Here is a 26,822-nt window from a genome sequence, read left to right as displayed (position 1 = left end):
GACTACTGCTTGTAATGTACGTGTCCTTACGTTGATTAGCAGCAGGCCCATTTCACTTTCTGCAATCCGTCGCCCTAGGCACTGCCGGGGGCCAAATCCAAATCCGAGGGCAAGGAAAGTGTTGCCTACACCAGCACCGTTACAAGGACCCAGTGAGGTGCTACCGATGCTCTTCATCGTCTCCTCATTTCCATCACTCCAATTTGCAACTCCTTCGTCTGGCCTCTCGGCTTCATCTTTATGGCTTCCGGCTTTAGAGAAAGGAGAAGCTTCGCCATGTATGTCCCGCAACCATCGCTTTGGGGAGAAGACCTCTGGGTCCTCAAAAATGTCAGGATGTCGACCCATGGTCCACAAAGAAGCCTGGGCAAGTGTCTAGAACATGTTGACAGATAAACAAAAAAATTACAGTTAGATATGATCTCATCCCCACAATGTTTTGAACTACTACTATGAATAATAATAATAATAATAATAATAATAATCCGCATGCCCAACTAAGGGGCGTAGCAACACCCACAACTGTCAGTCTTCCACCTTCTGCCAACACATAATACCTATTCTAATGTTTTCAACATGTAATAAAATAAAAAGGTGTTATCCCATTGTGCTTTTTCATGTAATTCAAGGGGGTAAATAAGGCACAGGTGAAGGGCAGAATCCACAATCCACTTGCTGCAGCATTGCTAATTGTATAGCTAACTACAAGCATGGAATATGACCAGGGGACAGGTACAGTGGCCTGCAAAGGTATCTACCCCCTCAAAAGTTTTCTCATTTTGATGTCACCTGAGCTTATTTCATGATGCCTTCAAATCAAACTTAATATGAAGAGTCTTCAAAAATGACTCCAAAGCGATAAAGCAAAAAAATGAAGATAAAATGTGAATAAGTTAGATTAACAAGGAAAATCAGATGATTCTCAGGTATTCAAACCGTTTCTCTAATTACCCCTAAGTTACTTCAGGAGAAAATTATTTGTTTGAAAGTTTACAAAATAAGTGTAATAGGTTTCACCTGTATGAAATCAGTGGTTTAACCAACAAGGCAGACATGAAGACCAAGGAGCTTTCCAAAGAATTCAGACATGAAGTAGTGGAGAAGCACCGTTCAGGAGAGGGTTATGAGAAAATTTCAAAGTCACTTATTATCTCTTTAAGTACGGTGAAATCCATCATTAAGAAGTGGAAGACGTATCATATCACCCAGACACTACCCAGATCAGGTCGTCCACAAAAACTCAGCAGCCGAGCAAGGAGGAATCTGGTTTGGATGTCACTGTAAATCCAACAATGACTTTGAAAGAACTACAAGGCTCTATGTTTGATATGGGGATCAGTGTTCATCAATCAACAATATCCCATTCCCTTCACAAAGCTGGCCTCCATGGACAGATGGCAAGAAAGAAGCCATTACTGAAAAAGACACATCTAAAAGCTCGTATGGAGTTTGCAAAAAAAGCATAGCAATGACACTGCAGACATGTTGAGAAAGGTTTTGTTGTCGTCAGACTAGAGAAAAATTATAGGCCAAAAACGATATATAGCACGTTGTCTCAAAAAGTTATGGACGGATTCGGAAAAACTTGGTGGGCAGGTTTGGTGTGTGACGAGCATGAATTGATTAGATTTTGGCAAAGATCTGAATCCACATCTGACCCATCAATGGGATACAGAACGTAAACTGTTCAGCCTGGTGGAGGTATGCTCTCTACCGAGTGCCGTTCTTGTTTGATAATGTGATGGAATATGTCACCATACATGAGTCCCTATCAACAGAAGGAATAATTTTTTACTCTCATTGATTCGTGTTCAAAGCCATGTCACAAAGTCCTTTACTTTTTGGTGGAACAGAGATAATGATCTGAGATGGTCATTTGGGCATTGTTTGTTTCATGGGTGATCAAAAACAACCTTAAAGTGTTTTGTAAGTCCGTAGATTTCGGGTGTCGGAGTATAATGTGAAAATTCACCTGCTCTCCTTCCACGGGCTTTGGGGCCCAAAAATTTTGCATGTAAAAAAAAAAAAAGGAAGAATGTTGTAAAATAAGGTAGTCATAAGTTTGAATACCTGGTGTTGGCCTAATGGTTAGGGCGGCAGGCTTGGGATTCTAAGGTCCTGAGTTTGAATCCCGTTCAGCTGTTGAATTGATACCAGGTGGGGTTGACTCAGCCTGTCATCCTTCCGGGGTCGGCAAAATGAGTACCAGGGTACTGGGTTCTCTCTCAAGGAGATTGCACTCCGGCTGCCGTAAAAACACCTCATTCCGCAGCACACACAGTGGTGTGTGTCGGGATGGTGCCTTCCTGCCGAACTCACAATTATCCTTCCCCTTATCATTTCCACTCCCTCCCTCCTACCTCCCCATCTCCATCTCCTTCCTTCTACTCATGTCTTCCTGCCCAACTACCATCACCAATACATGCACTATTTACACAAGTTTGAGAGCACTGCTTTGCATCACAAGTGCTGTGAAGGGAACTGAATGGCCTTCTCCTCTGCTTCCTGAACTATGTAACAATGTGTAACTGCGTAACCTGTAGAATAAGCACTTACAGGGCATTGTTATAAATTTTAAAATGGCTAACTATTGATTGTACTACATGGTAGGTGCGAATGGAAATCCGCAAACTTATAGGATAAATGAGCAAAGATTTATTTCAATACTTCGTCGAGCAACCTTTTGTAGCACGAACAGTATCTATCTCATTGCACTGGTGCCTTGGTGCCTTCGATGACAGGTCTCTGCCATCGAATCAATGAAATTTTGCATCATTTGATGTCCGTGTCCGTGATCAGGACGTGACAGTCCTAGCTCTTGCCACATCCGTGTGATTTTCCCTTTGATTACATCGCACTGAGGGGACATGTTCAGGTTATTCTCTGCTGAAAATGCTGTTGCTCCTACACGAGATTGGTTTAATTCATGTATGAATGCCAAATCTAGCGAGCCCAAAGAAGAAGTTGAATGGCGTGTCCTCTCTCAGGCAATGGTCAAATGAAAGATGTATTGTGTATTATCCTCCTAAACAGCACATTGCATTATCCTGCTGAAGAACATAGGATTCAAACATGGAAAATAGCTCAGAGAAAGTGTTCTTTCTTCTGAACGGTTTAGTGTGGGTTTGATGCTCAGTCCTCAACGCAAGTTGGGGGCCAAATCTTCCACATTCTTCCCTACTGCCCAGATTCGCTAGGGCAGCACAGTCACGGTCTGAGTGCTGATCAGTCCCTATGGACCGGCCCTTTCCCTCTTGACTCTATCTGAGATGGAAGAACCTGTCGGAAGGACAACAGTCTCTGCAGCACTTCATAAATCTACGCTTTATGGGAGAGTGGCCAGACGGAAGCCATTCCTGAGAAAAAGGCACATGACAGCACACCTGGAGTTTTCAAAGACATGTGAAAGACCTTGAGAGCATGACACAAAATATTCTGTGGTCTGATGAGACAAAAATTGAACTCTTTGGCCTGAATGCAAAGGCCTACGTCTGGCGGTAACTGAGCACAGCTCATCACCCATCTAACACCATCCCTACCATGAAGCATGGTGGTGACAGCATCATGCAATGGGGATGCTCTTCAGCAGCAGAGTCTGGGAGACTTGTAAGGATAGAGAGAGGGAACAATGAATGGAGCCAAATATGGGCAAATCCTTGAGGAGAACAAGCGTCATAGTGCAACAGACCGTAGACTGTGGTGAAGATTTATGTTCCAACAGGCCAATGATCCCAAGCATACATCCAAAGCAACACTGGAATGGCTTCAGAAGAAGAACGTGACAGTCCTTGAGTGGCCTAACCAAAGCTCAGACTTGAATTCCATTGAGAATCTGTGGAAAGACTTAAAGATTGATGTTCACTGACATTCCCCATCCAACTTGACAGAGTTTGAGCAAATCTGCAAGGAAGAATTGGAGATACTCCCCAAATCCAGATGTGCAAAGCTGATACAGACATACCCAAAAAGAATCGAAGCTGTAATCGCTGCCAAGGGCACTTCTACAAAGTATTGACTTATTGGGGGGTTGAATACTTTTGTAAATTAGATATTTCAGATTTCTAAAAATTTCGAAAAAAAGATTACACTTTGACATTATGGGCTATTTTGTGTAGATCAGTGACAAAGTAATCTCAATTTGAGGCATTTTAAATTCAGGCTGTAACACAACAAAATGTGAAAAAAGTCAAGGGTGTGAATACTTTCTGAAGGCACAGTATATATCACCACCTCAGTTAAATGGAGACCTAGAGAGTTTATAAAACACATTACCCTGCACAAAGTTCAAGTATCTGATACAGTACCTCAGTTTAAATAAAATAATGATTTTAAAGATAGTTTAAAAAAATTATGGAAGGTTAGCGCTATTGAAGCAGTTTTGTACACATTATTTAACATGTCCAAGAACTGCTAAGCAGAAGGGTTTTTAAAGTGCCAAAAGTAAAGTTATTGTGCGTGGGGTAAATATTACTAGTCCTCTCCAAACTCATTACATTTAAGCCATATGTTTCCCATAGGAAGCAATTTTTTGGTGCTTCAGCACCTTCAGCTGCTAGGCCAGCAATACATAACCTCCTTACCCCACTGGGGATGGTGTACCCTTGAATGGTGACATCATGTGCTAAGTACCGCTGCAGGGTGACTGCCACAGGATGTAGCCTGCCAAGAGGATTGGAAAACATCAGCATTAGTGAGGATAAAGTGCACAATGTGATAAATGGGGTGACCAGTAAGTCCAAGCTAAGGTCTGATGTAAAAATTCACCCAAAACAACCAAAAAAAAAAACATTATTCTAACTTATTTTTCTGCAAGAAATGTCACCTGAATTTTATACATCGCTATTTTACAACTTCAACCGTTTTTGTATACAGAATCAAGGCTCGTGGAAGAGCTAGTACATTGACCGAATGATGACCGAACAGGACAAAATGAACGGTAGAGCAGGTGTAGGGAGGAATGAGGGGCAGAGGAGGACACAGAGTGGACAAGTTGGATACAGAAGGAAACTCTCAGGAAGGAAAAACTGGAAATTTGGAATGAGCAGGGCTTGGGGTGGTGGGGACCAACACCTTATTGATCAAATATGGCCACATACTTATTGATCTAATATGGCCTAAATCTTACTGATCAAATATGGCCACATACTTTTTTTTTTTTCTTTTTTTTTGTTTTTGTATACAAGATCGAGGCTCGTGAAAGAGCGAACATTAATCACACAGAAAGACAAACAGACACACAAAACAAATAACATCGGGAGCGGTAGACAAGATGGGGAGAGAGGGGGAAGGACACAAACACAACATTTGAGAGCAGGGACCGAGAGACATGGAGACATCGAGAGAACTGTGGGAGGGAGAGGGCTTTGGGGGGAGGCATGGGAAGGGGGGGGGGGGGTGGGAGAGGTATAAAACATATGGACACTGCCAAGACTTCCAGGAAAGAAGTTGGAATTTCAAACAAGGTGGATCTGGGGTGAATTAGTGGGGGTAGAAAAGATCAAGGTTTTGGATGGGGGAAGATAAGAGATGGTGGTGAACAGCTGTTTTGAAGACCTGGAGGGAGGAGTGTGATTGAAGTGAGTGTGGGAGTTTGTTCCAGAGGCGGGAGAAAAGAGGAATGAAAGAGTGAAGGTGAGCAGAGAGCCGAGATTTCGGCAGTTTAACCATCAGAGGGTGGCTGGCAGATCTTGTGCGACCTGTCGGAATATTTGGGGGACAGAGCACAGAGAGAGCTGGGGGAGCAAGGCCGGAGAGGAGTCGGTAGAAGACAGAAAGACCACCTACCTGCCTGCGGTGAGTGAGTGAAAGGCCCTCAGAGATAGCTTCATCGCGGGAGATTCCAATGATTCTGAAAGCTTTGGATTCAACAGCGTGAAGCCGAGCCAGGTGTGAGGCAGGAGCACCAGCCCATAGGGGAGAACAGTATTCCATTGAGCTGCGGATGAAAGCCTTGTATGTGGTGAGGAGCTCAGGTGTGCCTAGGAAGGACTTCGCACGACGGAGGATGCCCAGTCGGCGACTGGCTTTGGAGGCCAGCTTGGAAATGTGGTTTTCCCAAGAAAGATCATGGCAGATGGTGAGACCCAAAAGCTTGAGCGACAGAACTTCTTGGAGAGGATTGTTGAGAAAGTAGATGGGAGGGTTGTCCAGTCGATCTTTTCGGAGAGACATAGTAAGAGTGTGAGATTTGTCAGGATTGAAAGACATGTTCCACATGTTTGACCAGTCTGTGATTTTGTCCAGGTCTTCAGAGAGTGAGGAGGCTGCAGACTGCCGATCTGAGGGAAGAGGAATGGAGCGGCAGAGGGTGGATTCATCAGCAAAGAGATACAGAGGATTTTCCAGAGAGTCGGAGAGATCATTGATAAAGACCAGAAAAAGCACAGGGCCCAGCACACTGCCTTGGGGAACTCCAGCCTGAACGGGAAGGGGAGATGAGAGAAATCCATTCAGGGCCACACGTTGACTACGACCAGAGAGGAAGTCCGCAAGCCATGCATGGAGATTTCCATGGATACCATAGGAGGAGAGTTTGGTGATCTAACATAGCCACAAACTTACTGATCAAACATTGCCACATACTTATTGATCTAATATGGCCACAAACTTAGTGATCAAATATGGCCACATACATATTGATCTAATATGGCCTAAATCCTACTGATCAAATATGGCCACATACTTATTGATCTGACATAGCCACACACTTACTGATCAAACATTGCCACATACTTATTGATTAAATATGGCCACAAACTTAATGAGCAATAATGGCCACATACTTATTGATCCAACATTGCCAATCTACATCGAATTTGCCATAATCTGTATGTTACACATAGGTTTCGGAAGACCGCGTTTTGATTTCGCCTGAATCACATCAAAGGAAATCCCGCATAAAGTATCTGTTTATCTTTATCTTTATTGCATTCTTTAAATATAATTTTGAATGTGAATTGTTCAGCAATTAAGGTTTCATAGTCAGAGGAAATCCCACCTGTTTTTGACCGTGGTAAGTATTTGTTTATATTTATCGCAGGATTTTCGGGGTTAACCTAGTGTGCCCAGAAAATGAATAAATGAAGGTAAACCGAGTTTATTCAACACAAAATATTCCACTTAGACTACACTAACTAGCGTGCTCTAACAGGGCTGGATAAAGTCACAGTGCCATGATTGCAGAGATGACCTTCTTTGATCAATGTTGCTACATTAGATTTCTTAAGAGCTGCTTTAGGAAATAGATAAAGCAACTGCTTCTTATAACTACACTGTCCTTCAGCAGGAATGTAGAGGCATTTGTCAAGTTGACAGATCCATAAAGTTATACAAATGCAATTATAGACTTGATAGATATGACAAGGGGCCTCATTGTGTCAAATGTTGACAATGGGAGATAATAGGTCTAACGAATAGTGTGGATGACTATCGACATAAAGAATAAACTTTTGTGACTTGTAAATTTTAAATTTTTAAAGTTGTCGTATAGCTCTGGACAGTTTTATCAACCAAGCCTGTGGCACGGAGACAGCCGATCGATCTCTCAGTAGCAACCCAGAGATCCCCCACATCTATGATGGTGTACCCCCACATTCACAAAGTCAGGGCCATGACAGAGTTAGAGAGAGAGGGAGAGAGGGAGAGAGAAGAGACAGAGACAAGAGGGTCCATGGGGATTCCAAAGGGCCAGCCCAGTCCACCGATCGGCACTCTGACCATGACCGCACACTGCCCTGATGAATCCGGGCAGCAGGGAATCATGGGGAGAATTTGGCCCCCGACTTGCGTTTGGAGGTACAACCACCGCGGAGAGGCATAGTTGATAGGGGAGGCATAGTTGATAGGGGAGGCATAGTTGATAGATAGTTGTAATTTTTTATGTTGCAAGTACAGAAGGGTCAAACCCTTAGTCATTCAGAACGACCTCCTGTACCAAGTGAAGGTAATAAGACAACTACAGTGAGTAGGGTAGCGTCACATGTATAGCGGACCACAATAGGTATGGCAGGAAATTATCCCACCCTGAAGATCGTTAATGAGCCAGTTTGACTTTTACTGACTTTTACTGAAACTAACTTGGCTTCTTGAGGATTGGATTCCAAGTCCTCACCACTGTTCCCTTCAACTGGATTTGAACCCACATCCTCTGGCATGCCCATCCAGTGTGCTCACCAACAATGCCACCATGTACCCTAAACTGTTTATATTATCATTTTACATTTGAGCCTATCCTAATTACCTCTGAGCCAATCTGGAGAGTTTGGTTATTCACGAACTCACTATCAAGTCATCCATCATTCCTAATTTGAAACTTTTGGTTACCATCCCCATTCGATATACGAAAGCACACCGTTAATAAGGCTTTTACACTATCAAGTCATGAATTTAAAATGTGTTTTGCCAAATTCCCACTGCAGAGAAAGAAATCTCCAGCTGAGAAGGCCGGAGCCTGGAGTTGCTTTTGCTGTAGACATTTGAAAAACAACAAAAAACAACACTGATAGTCTAACAGCGGCGTAGCCAGGCTTGTTTGATACTTAAGTTGAAGAGGATCGTATGACTTGGGTGGGGATACCAGTTAGCAGTTACAAAATAATGAAGGATTAATTTTGTTCAACAAATTCCACGTTCCTGTGCCACCTTCAGTCGAACGTCAGGCATTGACAGCAGGTTCGTGAAGTACTTGGACAAAAAACGTACTCAGTCTGAATGTTGCTATCTATATGATTAAAACGCTTATTTCTGAAGTTTGTAATCGGAACTTCTCTCCAGCTATTGTTCCTGTCGCCCTAAGATATGTGTGATACTATGTAGTTATGACTTACCCTTCCATATAAGCGTACCTACAGTCACGTGAAAAAGTAAGTACACCCCATGTAAAGTTTTGACTTTTTCAACATATTTCAACATTTAAACTTCATTTCAACAATATTGATAGATAAAGGTGATATAATATAACAAATATCATGAAACATTTACATTTTGTAGTCCATTGTATAATTTAAATAAACATAAATGCAAATTTCGCATGTGAAAAAGTAAGTACACCCTTGGCTCCAATAGGTGGTATTGCCCACTCAGGCAGAAACAACCTCAAGTAGGCGTTTCTTATAACTGTCTACCAGTCTTCTTATAACTTCAGGGTTTGGTGGTGTTATCGTGATGTTTGTTCCCTGGGATTTCTAGCTCCATAGCTCAACTATGCCATTGACAGTAGAGCAGAAGACAAAAGTGGTGGCCCCGTGGTATGAGATTAAATCATATGTAGACATCCGCCGGAGGTTTGCCGGGAATACGACCTCAGAACACGTCATGGACCCACAAATTGTGCCATTCAATGTACTGTCAAACATTTTGAGTGCACAACCAGATCAAAGGCAACAGTGGCAGGCCAGCAACAGTAATCAAGAGCCAAGCCAACATCGTCGCTGTGTGGGATTCTGCAGTGGACAGTCCTAAGAAGTCCCACCGCCGGCGCTCCCAGGAACTGGCCATCAAACCAACATCAATCTGGCGTATCCTCACGAAGGAACTGAAGCTTTTCCCATACATCATCTCTATTTGGCATAAACTGAGTCAAGATGACATGAGAAGGAGACTTGATATGTGCAAATGGCTCAGTGACAGGATGGAGCGGTACCCAAACTGGATCAACCTGATGTAGTTCAGTGATATCAACAACCACAACAACATTTTCTGGGGGCAGAACAACATGAGACCTACAGGAAAGTTGGACAGAACTTCGGAGTCAGGATCAATGCCTGTCTGAACCGTGGAGGGGCACACATCGAGAACGTCAATTACAAGGATTTTGCGTAAATGCCAATTTCAGACCTTGGGCTCTCACTAACTTCAGCAGTAACTTACTGCAATAGCAATCAGTGATATAAAATACCATGTCATAAGCTTTCAATAAATGTTTGGTTCACATTCCTGAGATTTCTGTTTCTTTTTAAATAAACGTTTAAAGTTGTATCACTCTTTTTGAAACGCCCTGTACATACATACGTACATACATACATACATACATACATACATACATACATACATCGGACGGACAGGGAGAGGCTGTTCCAGACGGCATTGCCGCCACCCAAAAATCACCTTCTTTTGAAATATTAATCTCAAAGTAAAACAGATTTGGGGTATTCTGCTTCCCCCCACGCCCCTTTCTCCCCTCCTTCAAATGTAAAACAATAAGGAGTCCGGCAGGAATGGTTCAAAATTGGACGAAAGACATACAGCCTGACCCCCTTCCCAATTCATGGGTTGTCCACATGGCCTGAATTCCTCCAGCCTCAAACTCTATATGTCATTTGCTGGCAGAGTGGGGCTCACGAAAGAGAACACCTGTTCTAATCTGCTAACTGTAGCTCCTTGTGTTACCATAGTCTGACTACTTGTTTTCATCTATATTGATAAATTCATTGCTGTGTGTGGTTGCTCTCATGGTCCGAGCTTCCCAAGGCATTCTGGGTACTAGCGACGCCACATCAATGGCGCCGTCTTTCTCACCGCACCCAGCAGGGCATTCCTGAGGAATTTTCTCCTTCACAAGGATGCCAGCATATGGTGGTTTGTACTTGCTCTATCCTTTCAAATGCTGACTGTCCAACAAGGAAGCACCCACGTACCAAAATAATTTAAGTTGAAATTAGATTTTACCCTTCGCAAGAGAAAGACAAGAATAGAAAATAAGATATACAATCGAGAATTTTTGCAAAAGGTAACAGTCAAATGTATAAACAGAATAAAACGATAGGACATCTGACCGCAGGGTCTCTTTGATGGTCATGCGCACAAGAGGAGAATCCTTGAGCAGCTTGGAGAGGGTTTCAGGAGACCCCTGGGCATCACCGGCGTGCAAGATTTGCCACGCTCTCTGGACTTCCTGCCGGAGTAGCTCTTGGAGTTCTGGTTTCCCAGCAAGCTCCCAAAGTGCCCACTGAATGGTTATGGAAGTCTGAGGAAAGTGGGAAATGATGGCCAGACAAGGAAAGGCTTGAGTCGATCAGCGTGATATGCTGATGATCTTTGCAGCCCAATTGAAGGCTCAATCTCCATTTGTATTTATCAAGTGAACAAATTTGTTATGATCACAACATGACTTTCCATGACTACATGTTGTTTTAAGCAAAAGTTATTTCAAAATGGCCTCACCGTGTCTACTGCTCCAGCCATAAGTTCTGTGGCACTCGCTGTGATATCCTCCAAGTTAAGCCGACCCCTCGTCACAATGTTCTCCAGCAGGTGGGGTGGCTTTCCTTCACAATCCTTTGCGTTACGAAGAGATAAAACCTTCTTTATGTGCTTTTCCGCTGAGACAATGAGAGAATGCCAGAGTGATCAGGGTTAGGCGTGAAGGGAGGCCAGTTACGCACCTCATCGTCATTTAGTAGACATCAGGTAAGATTTAAAGGTGTACCACAATTATGTTTGTCAAGCACTGAAGAAAACTTGTGAATATTAATTCGCAGCCAAAAAAAACACACAAAAACACAACCATCTGGATTATCAACTGGGCTCCGTTCTTCATGAACGTTTTGATCCTTGCTACATAGAAACCCTCCAAACGTTGGGTCCACAATCTCAGCAGTGGGTCCATATCAGTGGGTCCATGATCTCAGTTGTGTCCAAACAATCGGTCAATCCTGCAATGCAATCTCCCTACTCTAACTCTAAGTTTTAACTCTCTTCTAACTCTAAGGAGATTGTAACTCGAAGTCGAGTTAGAGCAATCTCTAACTCCCTCCTCACAATGTGATGCTTTCCGTACACAGTATATGTTTAGTTTCCTAGATAGACATACATTTCATTATATAATCCATAAATATGCTGCCTCACATTACCTGTGAATACCTACACTGCTTACCTAAACTAGATGGTATTCATAGAATACTCTTCTGTTTTTGAACATTTTTTTTTTTGATCCAATATGGCTGCCAGGCCACGTGAGCGATGAGATCATAAATTTATATTCTCTAATATAATTGTTACATAGATCACGCTCAATACATTTCAAACTGATCAGACTAAGCGTTGTCCCTGTCGAATTATGACGTCATAACAACACCTATTCCCCATATGGAGTTCTTTACAATGAGCCATGTTTCAATTTTTCCCATGTAGAGGTGCAACATTTTTCGGTTTTTCCAAGATGGCGCCTGTACCACATGACCTATGACGTCATGATTATCATTAAAATATTCAAAAGGAGGAGGCGTTCTTTGGTGAAAATTTTGTGTCCGTCAGACCAACAGTTGCTGAAATTTTTAAAATAATGATCGGATAAGTGTTGTACTTGTCGAATTATGACGTCATAACGAAGGCACCGATGACATCATCATTAACAAATCTTATTCTCCATGGGGAGTAGTTGACAATGAGCCAGGTCTCAATTTTTTTCCATGGTGTGCTTTCAGAGTTATAGAGGTGCTAAATTTTTTCAACATGGCGCCTGTACCACGTGACCTATGACGTCATAATAATCATTAGAATATTCTACAGGAGGAGGCGCTCCTATGGTGAAAATTTCATCTCAATCGGACCAACGGTTGCCGAGAAAATGAATTTTTAAAATGCAGACACGTGGGGTACACGGCACACGTACGTACGCAGCCGAATGCTTAACCCCGCTTTTCACTTCGCGAGCGCAGGGTAACAATGTACTTACTGTTGTTACGTTATTCCTCGAACTCTACATGTCATTTTCTGGCAGAGCGAGGCTCGTGAAACAGAACACCTGTTCTAATCTGCTAACTGTAGCTCTTGGTCTTAGCATAGTCTGACTACTTGTTTAATCTATATCAATAAGTTCGTTGCTGTGTGCGGTTGCTCTCACGGTCAGCATTGTTACCGCCACCGAACGTGGACGGAGGTTATTGTTTTCACCTTTGTCTGTTTGTCTGTGAGCAGGTTATCTCGAAAAGTTAAGGACAGACTCTGACAAAACTTGGTGGACATGTTGTGGTGTGACAAGGACGAATCGATTCGATTTTGGAGAAGATTCAGATCTGGATCCAGATACTACAACTCGAAGTGATTCATCACTATTTAGAGATAGGGCTAAAAACAATATACATATAGCACGATATTTCAAAACGTAATGAATGGAATCCGACGAAACCTGGAGGACAGGTTGTGTGATTTGACAAGGAAGAAGTGATTTGACTTTGGTGACTCCAGATCCAGATCCGATAATTTTTAAGTGATTCTTCACCATTGACAGATGGGCCAAGATTATCAAACAATTTGGTGAGAAATTTATTCTTATCTACATCAACTTGTAATTCGAACAAAAAGGCTGAAGTGTGAGTTTGGCTTTTCTCTTTCAAATCTCGTTCTTTTGGATAGATGTCATGGTGAAGCTGATCAAAAACAAACCCATCATGAATATCTAGTAAATCATCAATTCCTGCGCATCTTCTGTACCAAATCAGATTTGTACATAAACAGGAACAAGTTTACAAAGAAATGGGTCAGATCCAAACCCATGGGTATACTGTTCACTGGAGAGAGTAGCCTTGTTGTCTAATGTTAAGTAGCCATTGTTTAAGAGAAATGTAAAAGTGTCTTTACATTTCTTTCTTTTTTTTTCTTTTTTTCTTTTTTGTATACCAGGTCGAGGCTCGTGTAAGAACTAACATTAATCACAAAAAAGACAAACTGACACATAAAACATCAAACATATGATAAAGGGAGCAGGAGAACAAGATGGAGAGCAGGGACATCGGGAGATCTGTGGGAGGGAGAGGGCTTGGGGGGGAGGAGGCATGGGAAGGGGGGGGGGGAGGGGGGAGAGATAAACACATGGACACTGCTAGGATTTCCAGGAAAGAAGTTGGTATTTCAAAAAAGTGGATCTGGGGTGAATTAACGGGGGTGGAAAAGATCAAGGTTTTGGATGGGGGAAGATGAGAGATGGTGGTGAACAGCTGTTTTGAAGACCTGGAGGGAGGAGTGTGATTGAAGAGAGTGAGGGAGCTTGTTCCAGAGGCGGGAGAAAAGAGGAATGAAAGAGTGAAGGTGAGCAGAGAGTCTGCGATTGCGATTTTTCAGACTACTGCGATTTTTGAAAAACTACAAGAAGATGGACTTTCCTCTTCAGACTCGCGTGCTCCTCAATGACAGACTGTAATGTATGTTTTACTATCTGCGGTGAATGCTTTATCACTCTGTCCAATGCGGCCACCAGTTTGTCAGGTGGAATGTTCATTACAATGTGGAAACAAATCTTGTTGGGAGACATTTAGCTTTACCCCAGTTGTTAATGTCAGGGATGCTATGATTTGTTGTGTTGTTGTGTAAGCATTTGCAAACTTGTTTCATTGCAACTATAATACTGTCTGACAATGGATTTGTTTTCTATACTAAATAGAGGCTCGTGTTAGAGCGAACACATAGAATATATAATAAAGGGAGCCGAAGACAAGAGGGGGAGAGAGAGGGAAGCACAACAGTAGGGAACAGGGACATCAGGAGATCTGTGGAAGAGAGAAGTGTGGCAGGGTGCACGGGATAAACAAGATGGACACTACAAGGACTTTCAGGAAAGAAAACAGGGAATTTCAAGGAGGTGGGTTTGGGGTGGATTAACGGGGTTAGAAAAGATCAAGGTTTTGGATGGGGGGGAGATAAGAGATGGTGGTGAACAGCTGTTTTAAAGACCTGGAGGGAGGAGTGGGATTGAAGAGAGTGAGGGAGTTTGTTCCAGAGGCGGGAGAAAAGGGGAATGAAGGAGTGAAGGTGAGCAGAGAGTCTTGATTTTGGCAGTTTAACCATAAGAGGGTTGCAGGCAGATCTTGTGCGTCCTGCAGGAATATTTGGGGGACAGAGACCAGAGAGAGCTGGGGGAGCAAGGCCAGAGAGGAGTCGGTAGAAGACAGAAAGTCCACCAACCTGCCTGCGGTGAGTAAGTGAAAGTCCCTCGGAGTTGGCTTCATCGCGGGAGATTCCAATGATTCTGAACGCTTTGGTTTCAACAGCGTGAAGACGAGCTAGGTGTGAGGCAGGAGCACCAGCCCAGAGGGGAGAGCAGTATTCCATTGAGCTGCGGATGAAAGCCTTGTATGTGGTGAGGAGCTCAGGTGTGCCAAGGAAGGACTTCGCACGACGGAGGATGCCCAGTCGGCGACTGGCTTTGGAGGCCAGATTTGAAATGTGGTTTTCCCAAGAAAGATCATGGCAGACAGTGAGACCCAAAAGCTTGAGTGACAGAACTTCTTCGAGACGATTGTTGAGAAAGTAGATGGGAGGGTTTTCCAGACGGTATTTTCGGAAAGACAAAGTGAGAGTTTGATTTTACATTTTGTATCCCTCTGATCGCCGGATCTGTATCCGGACGTGAACCAAAATCTAATCTGCTTTTTCCTGTCACCGACCTAACTCATCGACCATGTTTTGGCCGAACCCGTCCATAATGTTTTGAAATATCGTGTTATATATCGTTTGTGGCACTGTCACTCAATGGTGAAGAATCACTGAAAACATTTTAGTATCCGGATCCGGATCTTCACCAAAATTGAATCAATTCGTTCCTCTCACATACCTAATGTGTCCACCAGGTTTTGTCCGAATCCGTCTATAATTTTTTGAGATACCCTGTTCACAGACAAACAAACAGGGGTGAACACATAAATAAGCTCCGTCGACCTTTAGAGGTAATAATATGAGCTCTCTTAAAAAGAACTTCAATGTAGGCAGGAGGAGTCCATTAGGCCCATCAAAGCCTGCACTATCGTTGCTATCATATGGTTATTTGGTCGATGCTTTATTCTTGTTAAATGCTCATTTTCAAGCAAGGAAGCAGCATATAACATTTTAAAAGTCCTGTCTGTTATAACTGTTACACAATTTGTTATAACTGTTACACAATAACTGTTACACAATTTGTCTGATGTTCAAACGGCTGACCTCCCAGACCTCCTAACCATTAAGCACACCAAGTCTGAACAATAAGGAAATGGTGTCACAGTCGGATGAAGCTAGGATGGCACTAGGTAGAGGAGCACTTACTTCCGCCAGGCTGAATAGTTTACGTTTTCTATCCACTAATAGGCCAGATCTGCATCTGGACCTGAGCCAAAATCTAATCGGCTTGTTCTTGTCACCGAACCAACTCATCCACCAAGTTTTGTCACATCTCGTCCACGGCTTTTTGAAATATCACGCTATATATCATTTTTGGGTCTTTCTCGAATGTCCGTCCGTCTCTCTGTCTGTCCATCCGTCCGTTCCCAGGTACCGCAAACACGGCTGAACCGATCGCAACGAAATTTTGGGTGGGTAATCCTGGGACCCCCTGGAGTAAAATAGGCTGTATTGTTTTTCCATTTTTTCCCAATTTTCCAATTTTTCTAATTTTCCAGTTTTTCCAAACACGATGGAATAATATTTACCGATATGAACAGTGATGTGGCTTTTATTGAAATTCTACAAATACTGTTTAGATTTTGATGATTTGCGTGTGATATGATTTAACGGATGTTTATATAAATCGTTTAAAATAAAAAAACCCTTCAATTTCTGATATCTTGCCTTTTTATTTGGGCCTCACAATTGAAGTCCCGCCCATAGGGGCGGGTACTGTTGCTAGTTTAAAAAATGTAAACATTGTCGTATCTGGATACGGATACGGATCTTCACCCAAATCAAATGTATTCGTCCTTGTCACACACTGAACTTGTCTACCAAGTTTTGTCCAAACCTATCCACAACTTTTTGAGATATCCTGCTCACAGCCAAACACAAACAGACAAATAGAGACAGACAGGGGTGAAAACATAACCTGCGTCCACCTTCGGTGGTGGAGGTAATAAGATGAAGCTCTTGATAATGACAGGGTTTGAAGATAAACAAGTTTGATAGATCAAGTCAAAAGAGTGTGAACATGGCACAGGCAAGATGGGCCAAATGGCCTCCTCCTACATCTAAGTTTCCTTGTATTCGTTTCCTTCCTTGGAAAAAATGCATTCATTTGATGTCATTTTTTGTGTACAGAGTCTCGGCTTGTGGAAGAGCTATAACACAGAACGGATCAGGATGTAACATAACAAAATGAACAGCAGAAAGAGAAGATGGAAATTCCAACAGCAGGGCCGTGGGAGAAAATAGATGTCGATGAAGAAAGGGGCGCGGGAGGGATATCTACTGTAGATAACCATGGGCGAGTATGCTTTCATGGGTATATAAAAGATCATGGCTTTGGATCGGGGATGATCTGAGATGGTGGTGAACAGCTGTCTTGAAGACATGAATGGAAGAATGACATTGAAGAGAATGTGAAAGTTGGTTCCACAGGTGGGAAAAAAGAGGAATAAATGAGTGAAGGTGACCAGTGATTCTGGATTTTGGAAGTTTCACTTGGAGGGGAGGGGGTTGGTAGTGGACTGTGTGCACCCTGCAGATACATGGGGGACAGAGCACAGAGAGAGCAGAGGGTGCAAGACCAGAAAGGAGGCGGAAGAAGATAGAGAGACCACTGACCTGTCTCCGATGGCAAAGTTATAGGCACATGGAATCGGCTTCATTGAGAGAGATTCCATTGATCTTGAAGGCCTTGGTTTCCACAGCGTCAAACTGAGCAAGGTGTGAGGCAGGGGAGCCAGCCCAGAAAGGAGAGCAGTACTCCAAGCTGCGGATGAAAGGTCAGGTGTGCAAAGGAAGTGCTTTGCATGATGGAGGATTCTCAGGAAGCGTCTGATGTTCGAGGCCTACTTTGAAATGTGGCTTGCCCAATTAAGATCATGGATGATGGTGAGACCCAAGAGTTTGAGTGACTGAACTTCTTTGAAATGGTTATTTGAAAAGTATATTGGAGGGTTTTCGGTATGGTCCTTTCAGAGAGAGATATAGTGTGTGTGTGTGAGATTTGTCAGGGATTGAAAGACATATTCAAAGTGTTTTACCGGCTTGTGATTCTATCAAGGTCTAAAGAGAAGGAAGACACTGCAGCCTGCCTGTCTGAAGGATGAGGGATGTCACCGCAGAGGGTGGAGTCAGCACCAGAGAGATCAAATGGATTTTCCAGTGAGTCAGAGAGATCATAGTTGAATATTAGGAATAGGATGCGGCCTAGAACACTGCCTTGTGGCACACCACCTTGACAGGGAGAGGGGAAGAAAGGATTCTGTTGAGTGCCACACATTGGCTACAAGAGTAGAGGAAGTCAGTAAGTCATGAGTGGAGTTGGCTTTGGATGCCATAGGTAGAGAGTTTGGAGAGCAAGGCGGGACACCAGACTGCATCAAAAGCTTGAGTTATGTCTAGAGGGATGGCCTTGATCTCATGTCTGACATTGAGGGCCTCTATCCATTGTTGGGAGAGTAGAAGCAGCATGTTCAAGGGTCTGAATCCGACCTGACAATCTGAGATAAGGTCATTGGAGAAAAGGAAGGATTCCATATCAACTGCGATGATGGATTCCATAACCTTGCTGATGAATGGAAGTAATCTGATAGGTGTGTAGATAAGGGGATCTCTTTTTGCACCTTCTTATGTAATGTAGTGATGTTGGCAGATTTCCAAGCAGATGGAAGATGACCGAGGGCAACGATAGGATGTGCAAGAGCAGCAGAGCAGGCTTTTAGGACACGTGAGCTGATGCCGTCTGGCAAACAATAACTGTTACACAAATTCTACTCAGGAAAACAATACTTCAAGCAATTTTTGACAAATGTTCCCGAAAATTTTGAAAAGTTGCATCTTCATCACAAAAAAAGTTCAATGACAATTTTCCAGTACCAGAGAGCACCAGTGCAATGCAATTGCCGTTGATTCTCAAGACCAATGTTCATAAAACTTGCACTTTATTCCACATTACACCTGATTTCAGTGAGATGACAGTTAAGTTGACTCACCATGGAGAAATATATCATCCCAGGCATTCATGTGTTTCTTCCAAAGTGGGACGCTGAGCAAACGGAGTAGTTCCGGTGGGATGAACAGCATGGGCACACTCGTACGGAACATCTCTGTGATCGCTTGGATAAATCTTTCGGCATCAGCTGGCACGGTGTCCCCAAGTAAGCCCATACGCTCACCGTACAATACCCGACATATAGCTGTGGGGACAATGGATGCCAGTATTTCTCAGCTTGTCTTTATCTGCTTGTAGATACATTGTTGATTTATGGGAATATAATCAGTTTGCACTTTATGTGAAATCAATTTCATTTGCTTTGCCCAACATTGTCTGTTTATGGGTCTAAATGTGCCTGTAAATCTCACACTCGAGTGCGAACTTGAACAGCTCATTGGACAGGTCAGGTAGGGGAATATCAGGTCTTGAGATCGAATGCAGCCGAGAAACAAACTCATTGCAGACAGACTGCAGAGGGGGTAGTAAGGGTGGTAATGCCTTGGGTGCAATGATATCATGGTTCAGTGCCAGTCGTGTTTGACGCCAATCTTCACCACTCCTGGGTTAGGGTGAGTCAGGGCTCAATAAAGTACGAAGGAACAAAAAAAAAAAAGACAGAAAAGTTTCAGAAAATAAAAGTTCAAGGAAGTAAAATTCTTACGATTAACTTCCAAATCATCAGAACATCATTTGATTCATTTTCATTATCAACTCACTTAAGAAGAACACCACGACTTCGCTGCCGATAATGCCGGTAAGCGAGCCATGGGCGAACGACCATGCGCTCTGGCGTGATGCCCTCCACCATGAAAAGCCGTGCTGAATCACCTGGGAGGTAGACATTGACAGTGTCTTGTGCGCCTATCCTCTCCCTGAAAAACACGAGTGATTATGTTACATGATACTCGACATGATTAAATTCGATTTTCAAAATTATTATTATTATTATTTTTCTCTTTTTTGTGTACAACATCGAGGCTCATGGAAAAGCGAACATTAATCACATAAAAACACACTGACACACTGAGACATCGGGAGATCTGTGGGAGGGAGAGGGCTTGGGAGGTGGGGGCATGGGAATTGAGGTATAAAACACGTGGACACTGCTAGGATTTCCAGGAAAGAAGTAGGTATTTCAAAAAAGTGGATCTGGGGTGAAATGTAGAAAAGATCAAGGTTTTGAATGGGCGAAGATAAGAGATGGTGGTGAACAGCTGTTTTAAAGACCTGGAGGGAGGAGTGGGATTGAATAGAGTGAGGGAGTTTGTTCCAGAGGCGGGAGAAAAGAGGAATGAAAGAGTGAAGGTGAAAGGTCTTGATTTTGGCAGTTTCACCAGAAGAGGATTGCTGGCAGATCTTGTGCGACCTGTAGGAATATTTGGGGGACAGAGCACAGACAGAGCTGGGGGAGCAAGGCCGGAGAAGAGTCGGTATAAGACAGAAAGACCACCAACCTGCCTGCAGTGAGTGAGTGAAAGGCCCTCGGAGTTAGCTTCATTGTGGGAGATTCCAATGATTCTGAAAGCTTTGGTTTCAACAGCATGAAGCCGAGCTAGGTGTGAGGCAGGAGCACCAGCCCAGAGGGGAGAGCAGTATTCCATTGAGCTGCAGATGAAAGCCTTGTATGTGGTGAGAAGCTCAGGTGTGCCAAGGAAGGACTTCGCACGACGGAAGATGCCCAGTCGGCGACTGGCTTTGGAGGCCAGCTTGGAAATGTGGTTTTCCCAGGAAAGATCATGGCAGATAGTGAGACCCAAAAGCTTGAGTGACAGAACTTCTTGGAGAGGATTGTTCAGAAAGTAGATGGGAGGGTTTTCCAGTCGGTCCTTTCGGAGAGACATCGTGAGAGTGTGAGATTTGTCAGGATTGAAAGACATGTTCCACTTGTTTGCCCAGTCTGTGATTTTGTCAAGGTCTGCAGAGAGTGAGGAGGCTGCAGACTGCCGATCTGAGGGATGAGGAATGGAGTGGCAGAGAGTGGAGTCATCAGCAAAGAGATAGAGAGGATTTTCCAGAGAGTCGGAGAGATCATTGATGAAGACCAGAAAAAGCACAGGGCCCAGAACACTGCCTTGGGGAACTCCAGCCTGAACAAGAAGGGGAGATGAGAGAAACCCATTCAGGGCCACATGTTGACTATGACCAGAGAGGAAGTCTGCAAGCCATGCGTGGAGATTTCCATGGATACCATAGGAGGAGAGTTTGGTGAGCAGAGCGGGGTGCCAGACTGTGTCGAAGGCACGTGATATGTCAAGGGAGACAGCTCTGATTTCCTGTTTGGCATTGAGGACCTCCATCCATTGTTGAGGCAGCAGAAGCAGCATGTCCAGAGTAGAGCGACCTGGTCTGAAACCAAATTGATGATTGGAGATCAAGCCATTGGAGAAGAGGAAGGATTTGATATCTGAAGCAATGATGGATTCCATGACTTTGCTGATAATTGGGAGAAGGCTGATTGGTCTGTGGTTGCAAGGATCTGTTTTTGCACCTTTTTGTGTAAGGTTGTGATGTTGGCGGATTTCCAAACTGATGGCACATGACCTTGAGCAAAAGAGAGAGTGAAGAGAACAGAGAGAGGGTGTGAAAGAGCGGCAGAGCAGGATTTAGGACCCATGGGCTGATGCCGTCTGGTCCTTTTGCAGAATCAGAGTCGAGGATTGACAGAAACCTCTCCACCTTGTCAGGAGAGAAGGACATATAGTCCAGGAGCAGCTGCATTGCATCATAGAATTGCATCATGGAAATAATAATCTAATAATAATCATATTAAAATGGAGTGTATGTATGTATGTATGTATGTATGTATGTATGCATCAGTATGAATGCATCAGTATGTATCAGTATGTATGTATGTATTAGTATGGATGTGTGCATGTATCACTGTATCAGTATGTATCAGTATGTATGTATGTATTAGTATGGATGTGTGCATGTATCAGTATGTATCAGTATGTATGTATGTATTAGTATGGATGTGTGCATGTATCAGTATGTATCAGTATGTATGTATGTATTAGTATGGATGTGTGCATGTATCAGTATGTATCAGTATGTATGTATGTATTAGTATGGATGTGTGCATGTATCAGTATGTATCAGTATGTATGTATGTATTAGTATGGATGTGTGCATGTATCAGTATGTATCAGTATGTATGTATGTATTAGTATGGATGTGTGCATGTATCAGTATGTATAAGTATGTATGTACCAAGTTTAGTTCAAATCCGTCCACAATTTATGAAATATTGTGCTGCATATCGTTTTTGGCCATATCTCTCAATGGTCAAGTTCACTTCAAAAATTATAGTATCTGGTTTCGGATCCCCAGCAAAACATAACCAATTCGTCCTTCTCACACACCCATGCTGTCCACCAGGTTTCACCAGAATCCATCCAAAACCTTTTGAGATAACATGCTGCCAAACAAACAAATAAACAAGGAGACATCATGAGGGTACGATACTTGCAAAATCCACCCCTCCCCAACATAAAATGTTGCCATGGATACATCAAATTGTCCATTTCATTAAGATTAAAATTGACGATCTTAATCAAAGCTCGGGTCAATCGGATTAAAATTTATGATTTTTCAGATGAAAATTTATGATATTAGAAGTTTGACCTTGAGTTTACCTTTGATCTTTTGACCTCAAAAATTGTTGGTTTCCCAATTCAGTGATGCACTTTGTAATTGCTGTTTAACTTTCAAGTTAATAGGATGAAAAGTGACGATTTTTCAGATGAAAATCGATGATTTCAGAAGTTTGACCTTCAGTTGACCTTTGACCACAAAATAGTTGGGTTCCCAATTTGGCGACTCAATATGCAAATGCTGTTCAATTTTCAAGTTAATGAGATGAAAAATGACAATTTTAGAAATTTGGCCTCAGGTTAACTAACCTTTGACCTTTGACTTCAAAATCAATAGGCTTCACAACCAAATATGGGTGAAAACACAACCTCTATCCACGTTCGGTGGTGGAGAACTAGCATGCAAGGGAATGAGCTAACAACATAAGAGGAGAGGATGAGCGACAGTAACCTAACTTTAGAGTATGCAGCCGAAACTTTAGGAATTGCATTTTTCATAAATTAAAATGAGTACATGACTTTATTGAGAAACATAAGCTACAATTAAATTGTAAAGATATGTGTGCACAGAACATAATTTAATCTAAAACTTCAAATTTTATTTAATTTAATGAATACGGCAACTATCACAAAACATGGTTGGTTATAAGAGCTGAAAGAGAACAACAGCACATACGTGTTTTTACTACCCGTAATTGACGGGAAATACAGCTAATAATAACAAGACCAACAATATACATTTAAAATATTCGATTTTGCAAGCAAAAATAACTAAAACAGCACTCGGTAGAACATATTGTCCCAATGATAGGTCGGATCTGGATTCGGATCTGAACCAAACTCATCAGCTTGTTCTTGTCGCCTAATCAATCAATCCCCCAAGTTTTGTCCTAACTCGTCCACAAGTTTTTGAAATAACGTGATATATATCGTTTTTGCCCTATCACTCAATGGTGAAAATTCACTTGAAAAATATCAAAAAATTCTCGTATCCAGATCTGGATTTGGATCTTCACTAAAATCAGATCGATTTGTCCTTGTCACACACCCAACCTGTCCACTAAGCTTTGTCCGAATTTGTCCGTAACTTTTCGAGATATCATGCTATATACAGACTTGGCATTTAATATGGAATTTCTTTTTTTTTTTCTTGACTTGGGTTTACTTTCTGAACTCAGTATATCAATCTGGTGAGTTTATTTTACCCTTCGGTGATGTCTTTGTTGAAAGAACCATGTCACTGATTGTCTTTCGCAGCAAGAAGTCAATAACAGGATTATATCACAGGTGGCGTGACAAAATGTAAGGACAGGTAGATTTGACGATTGGCTTCACAATCGGGTATATAAGGATTGTTGCGTTCTGTATTAGTGGAAAACACCTGCTGCACGTCTACAAAAGTTATTTCCGCTTCCTCTGGAGATGGTCCGTCAACTTGACAATGCTGTTTGTCATGGAGTGGTGGCTTTACGAAATTCTGGCATGAAACAGCGTGCTATTGCTCGGCAGTATGGCATCACTCAAGGTCAGGTGTCAAAGATCCTGAAACGAAATGCTCAGAGGGGTGTCCCTACTCCAATACTGAGGCCAGGACGTTCACGCAGAACCACAAGGAGAGATGATCCCCAGCTGCACCGGTTAGTCTGCAATGGCCGTACCAAGTCAGCTAATCGGCTTAGGGCTGAGCGGCAGCAACTGTCAAATGTGCCTGTATCCAGAAGGCTAGTCAACCAACGACTGGTTCAAGCAGGCTATCGTGCCAGGTGTCCCCTGAGAAAGCCACGCCTGACCAGACAACACAGCCAGCGCCGATTGCAGTGGGCCAGAGAGCACCGTCAATGGCAGCCAGGACACTGGAATCACGTGACCTTCAGTGACTAGTCTAGATTTCTGGTCTATCGTCAAGATGGCCGGGTCTGAGTGCGCAGACAAGTGCAGGAAGCCCACAACGAAGATTGTATAGTGCCAAGAGTCCAAGCTGGAGGTGGTGGGGTGACCGTTTGGGCGGCTTTTCATGCAGGGGGCAAAACTGACCTGGTTGTTCTGAATGGAAACCTGAACCAGTTCAAGTACAGGGTCATTCTGGAAGAAACATTGCTTACATTTGCTCGTGCAGCCTTTCGAGGAAACTTTGTCTTCCAATATGACAATGCACGGCCTCATCGTGCTCGCATGATCCAACACTTTCTTGCTGACCATGGTGTAGGACATATGGAGTGGCCTGCCATGTCCCCGTATATGAATCCGATAGAGAACTTGTGGGCAGAATGAACGCGTTAAAAATCGACAACTTGGACCAGCAGCCTGCCTCTGTGCGTGAATTGCAGCAGGCTATTGTAACTGCATGGCAAACGATTCCTGTCCAAACCTTGGCAAATCTCGTGAACAGCATGCCTCGACGTGTACGTGCTCTCCTGAATGCTCGTGGGGGTTACACGAAGTACTGAACTGTAATTTTACTGTCCATAATCCCAGTCATAATTTAGCTTTTGTTTTTGTTGAAATTTTTTTTGGCTAATGTGCAAAATAAAGAGGTACTTTTGGAAAACGTACAGAAATTTAACACAGTACTGTCCGTGAATTGAGTTCGATATCAGTTTACATCACTTTCAAGGATCAATTTATTTGCTTCAAAATTTCAAATGTGGTTTTTGTTTCTTTTAAAGGTCACATTAACAAAATCTAGAATAATTTCAACATAATTCCAATGAACTTTTGTTTCTAAGTCATCTAGAAAAGTAAGTTCACCCCCACAAAAAAAATATTCCATATTAAATGCCAAGTCTGTATATTGGCAAATGCGAGTTGGCAAAACATGGACAAAAAACAGAAACATTATTGGCAAAAACAGCGAATGGCAAACGATGAACCAATAAATTCCACATTCCTGTGCCACTTTCAGTTGAACGTAAGGCATTGACCGCAGGTTCTCCATATTTTCATTACAAACAGCATCATTCATCATTCCAATCACAAATAAAAATTATAGTATTAATATATCAAAATCTAATGTTGAATCACGGTTGTATTGAGATATTATCAAACCAGCGAACCGTTATCATTTGTTTACTTCCGGATTTGGGAGCAAGGTCCATGTCGATCGCATTTCAAAATCATAATTGTATTGAGGAATTCCTGAAACCTCCTACCTACCTTATGACATCCGCTAGGACCCCAAAACGTTCTGCAGGAGATTATTATATTTCCTTTTAGTAAAATATGCAACCGTAATGGTTACTAAATGCTGTCCCCTTGTCATGTCACCAGATCCTCAGCTCTGATTGATGTATGCTTATGGGGACATACATCTGGACAGATAAATGCTGTTCTAGACGGCATTGCCCTAGAGGTGCACCATAAAAATACAGTTTTTGCTAAAGCACGTGCTCGCTATTGTGCCCAAATATCAGCTTCCTAGCTCATAGGATGGCCGAGATATCGCCTGGATAAACAAACAAACAAACAAACAAACAAGAAAACAAACAAGAAAGAAAACAAACGCAGTGCAAACTGAGTACTCCCTTTTGGCGCGCATCTTTGCCAGACCCCCTTAGGAACCCAGCGATGACGTCATGCAGCGCCTGGAGATGGAATAGGAAAGCAGCGGTGGCGTACAAGATGTCGTGAATAGCAATCCCTGAAATAAGTCGTTGACCTTTGGCCTATGTTGACCTCAAGAATAATATATATGTATATATATATATATATATATATATATATATATATATATATTGTATACAAGGCTCGTGTAAGAGCTATCATTAATCACAAAAAGACAAACTGTCACATAAAACATATGATAAGGGTAGCGGGAGACAAGATGGAGAGAGAGAGGGAAGCACACAAGTACAACATTTGAGAGCAGGGACATCGGGAGATCTGTGGGAGGGAGAGGGCTTGGGGGGAGGGGGCATGGGAAGGGGGGGTGGGAGAGGTATAAAACACATGGACACTGCTAGGACTTCCAGAACAGAAGTCGGAATTTCAAAAAAGTGGATATGGGGTGAATTAACGGGGGTGGAAAAGATCAAGGTTTTGGATGGAGGAAGATAAGAGATGGTGATGAATGGTGAACGAATTGGTCGTTGAATTGAGTGGCTTGATATGCAAACCAGAGCGGTGTTTATTGGTGGGTTCTGCTTTCCCAACCCCCTTTTTCACTTTGATATGAGGGGGGTTTAAGAGTTGTTTTGTTTACTCTTGAGGAAGGTCGGTGGATGCACGGTTGTTCGTGTTGCTGATCGAAACGTCAAGCAGCTTTGAATGACGACTGTACTTTGCACCAGTTTTTACCACTGATCAGGCCCGTGAATAATGTACCTGTGCCAAGGAAGGCCTTTACAGACACTGAAAAGGATACTATATTGAAT

General features: G+C 42.8%; 1 protein-coding gene across 7 annotated transcripts in view; it reads right to left on the bottom strand.

Annotated features, from left to right (window-relative positions):
• The window catches only part of LOC137428389 (cholesterol side-chain cleavage enzyme, mitochondrial), a 52,119-nt gene that overhangs the window by 1,751 nt on the left and 23,546 nt on the right, over positions 1–26,822 (bottom strand). For 5 of the 7 annotated variants that reach the window (XM_078778736.1, XM_078778740.1, XM_078778737.1 and 2 more), the window contains 7 exons: positions 19,576–19,731; positions 19,228–19,418; positions 18,858–19,061; positions 11,161–11,318; positions 10,773–10,963; positions 4,581–4,659; positions 31–375 (listed from right to left, as the gene is read on the bottom strand). In XM_078778736.1, coding sequence (XP_078634862.1) covers positions 31–375; positions 4,581–4,659; positions 10,773–10,963; positions 11,161–11,318; positions 18,858–19,061; positions 19,228–19,418; positions 19,576–19,731 — 1,324 coding nt within the window. The remainder of the gene's footprint in view (positions 1–30; positions 376–4,580; positions 4,660–10,772; positions 10,964–11,160; positions 11,319–18,857; positions 19,062–19,227; positions 19,419–19,575; positions 19,732–26,822) is intronic. The other 2 variants (XM_078778741.1, XM_078778742.1) reach the window with 1 other exon arrangement.

This window comes from Myxine glutinosa, chromosome 5 (genome assembly GCF_964187855.1).
Source record: "Myxine glutinosa chromosome 5, kmMyxGlut1.1, whole genome shotgun sequence".
In the NCBI taxonomy this organism is placed as follows: Eukaryota; Metazoa; Chordata; class Myxini; order Myxiniformes; family Myxinidae; genus Myxine; species Myxine glutinosa.
Note: the sequence above shows the minus strand (reverse complement) of the source record. Positions and strands in the feature narration are given on the sequence as shown.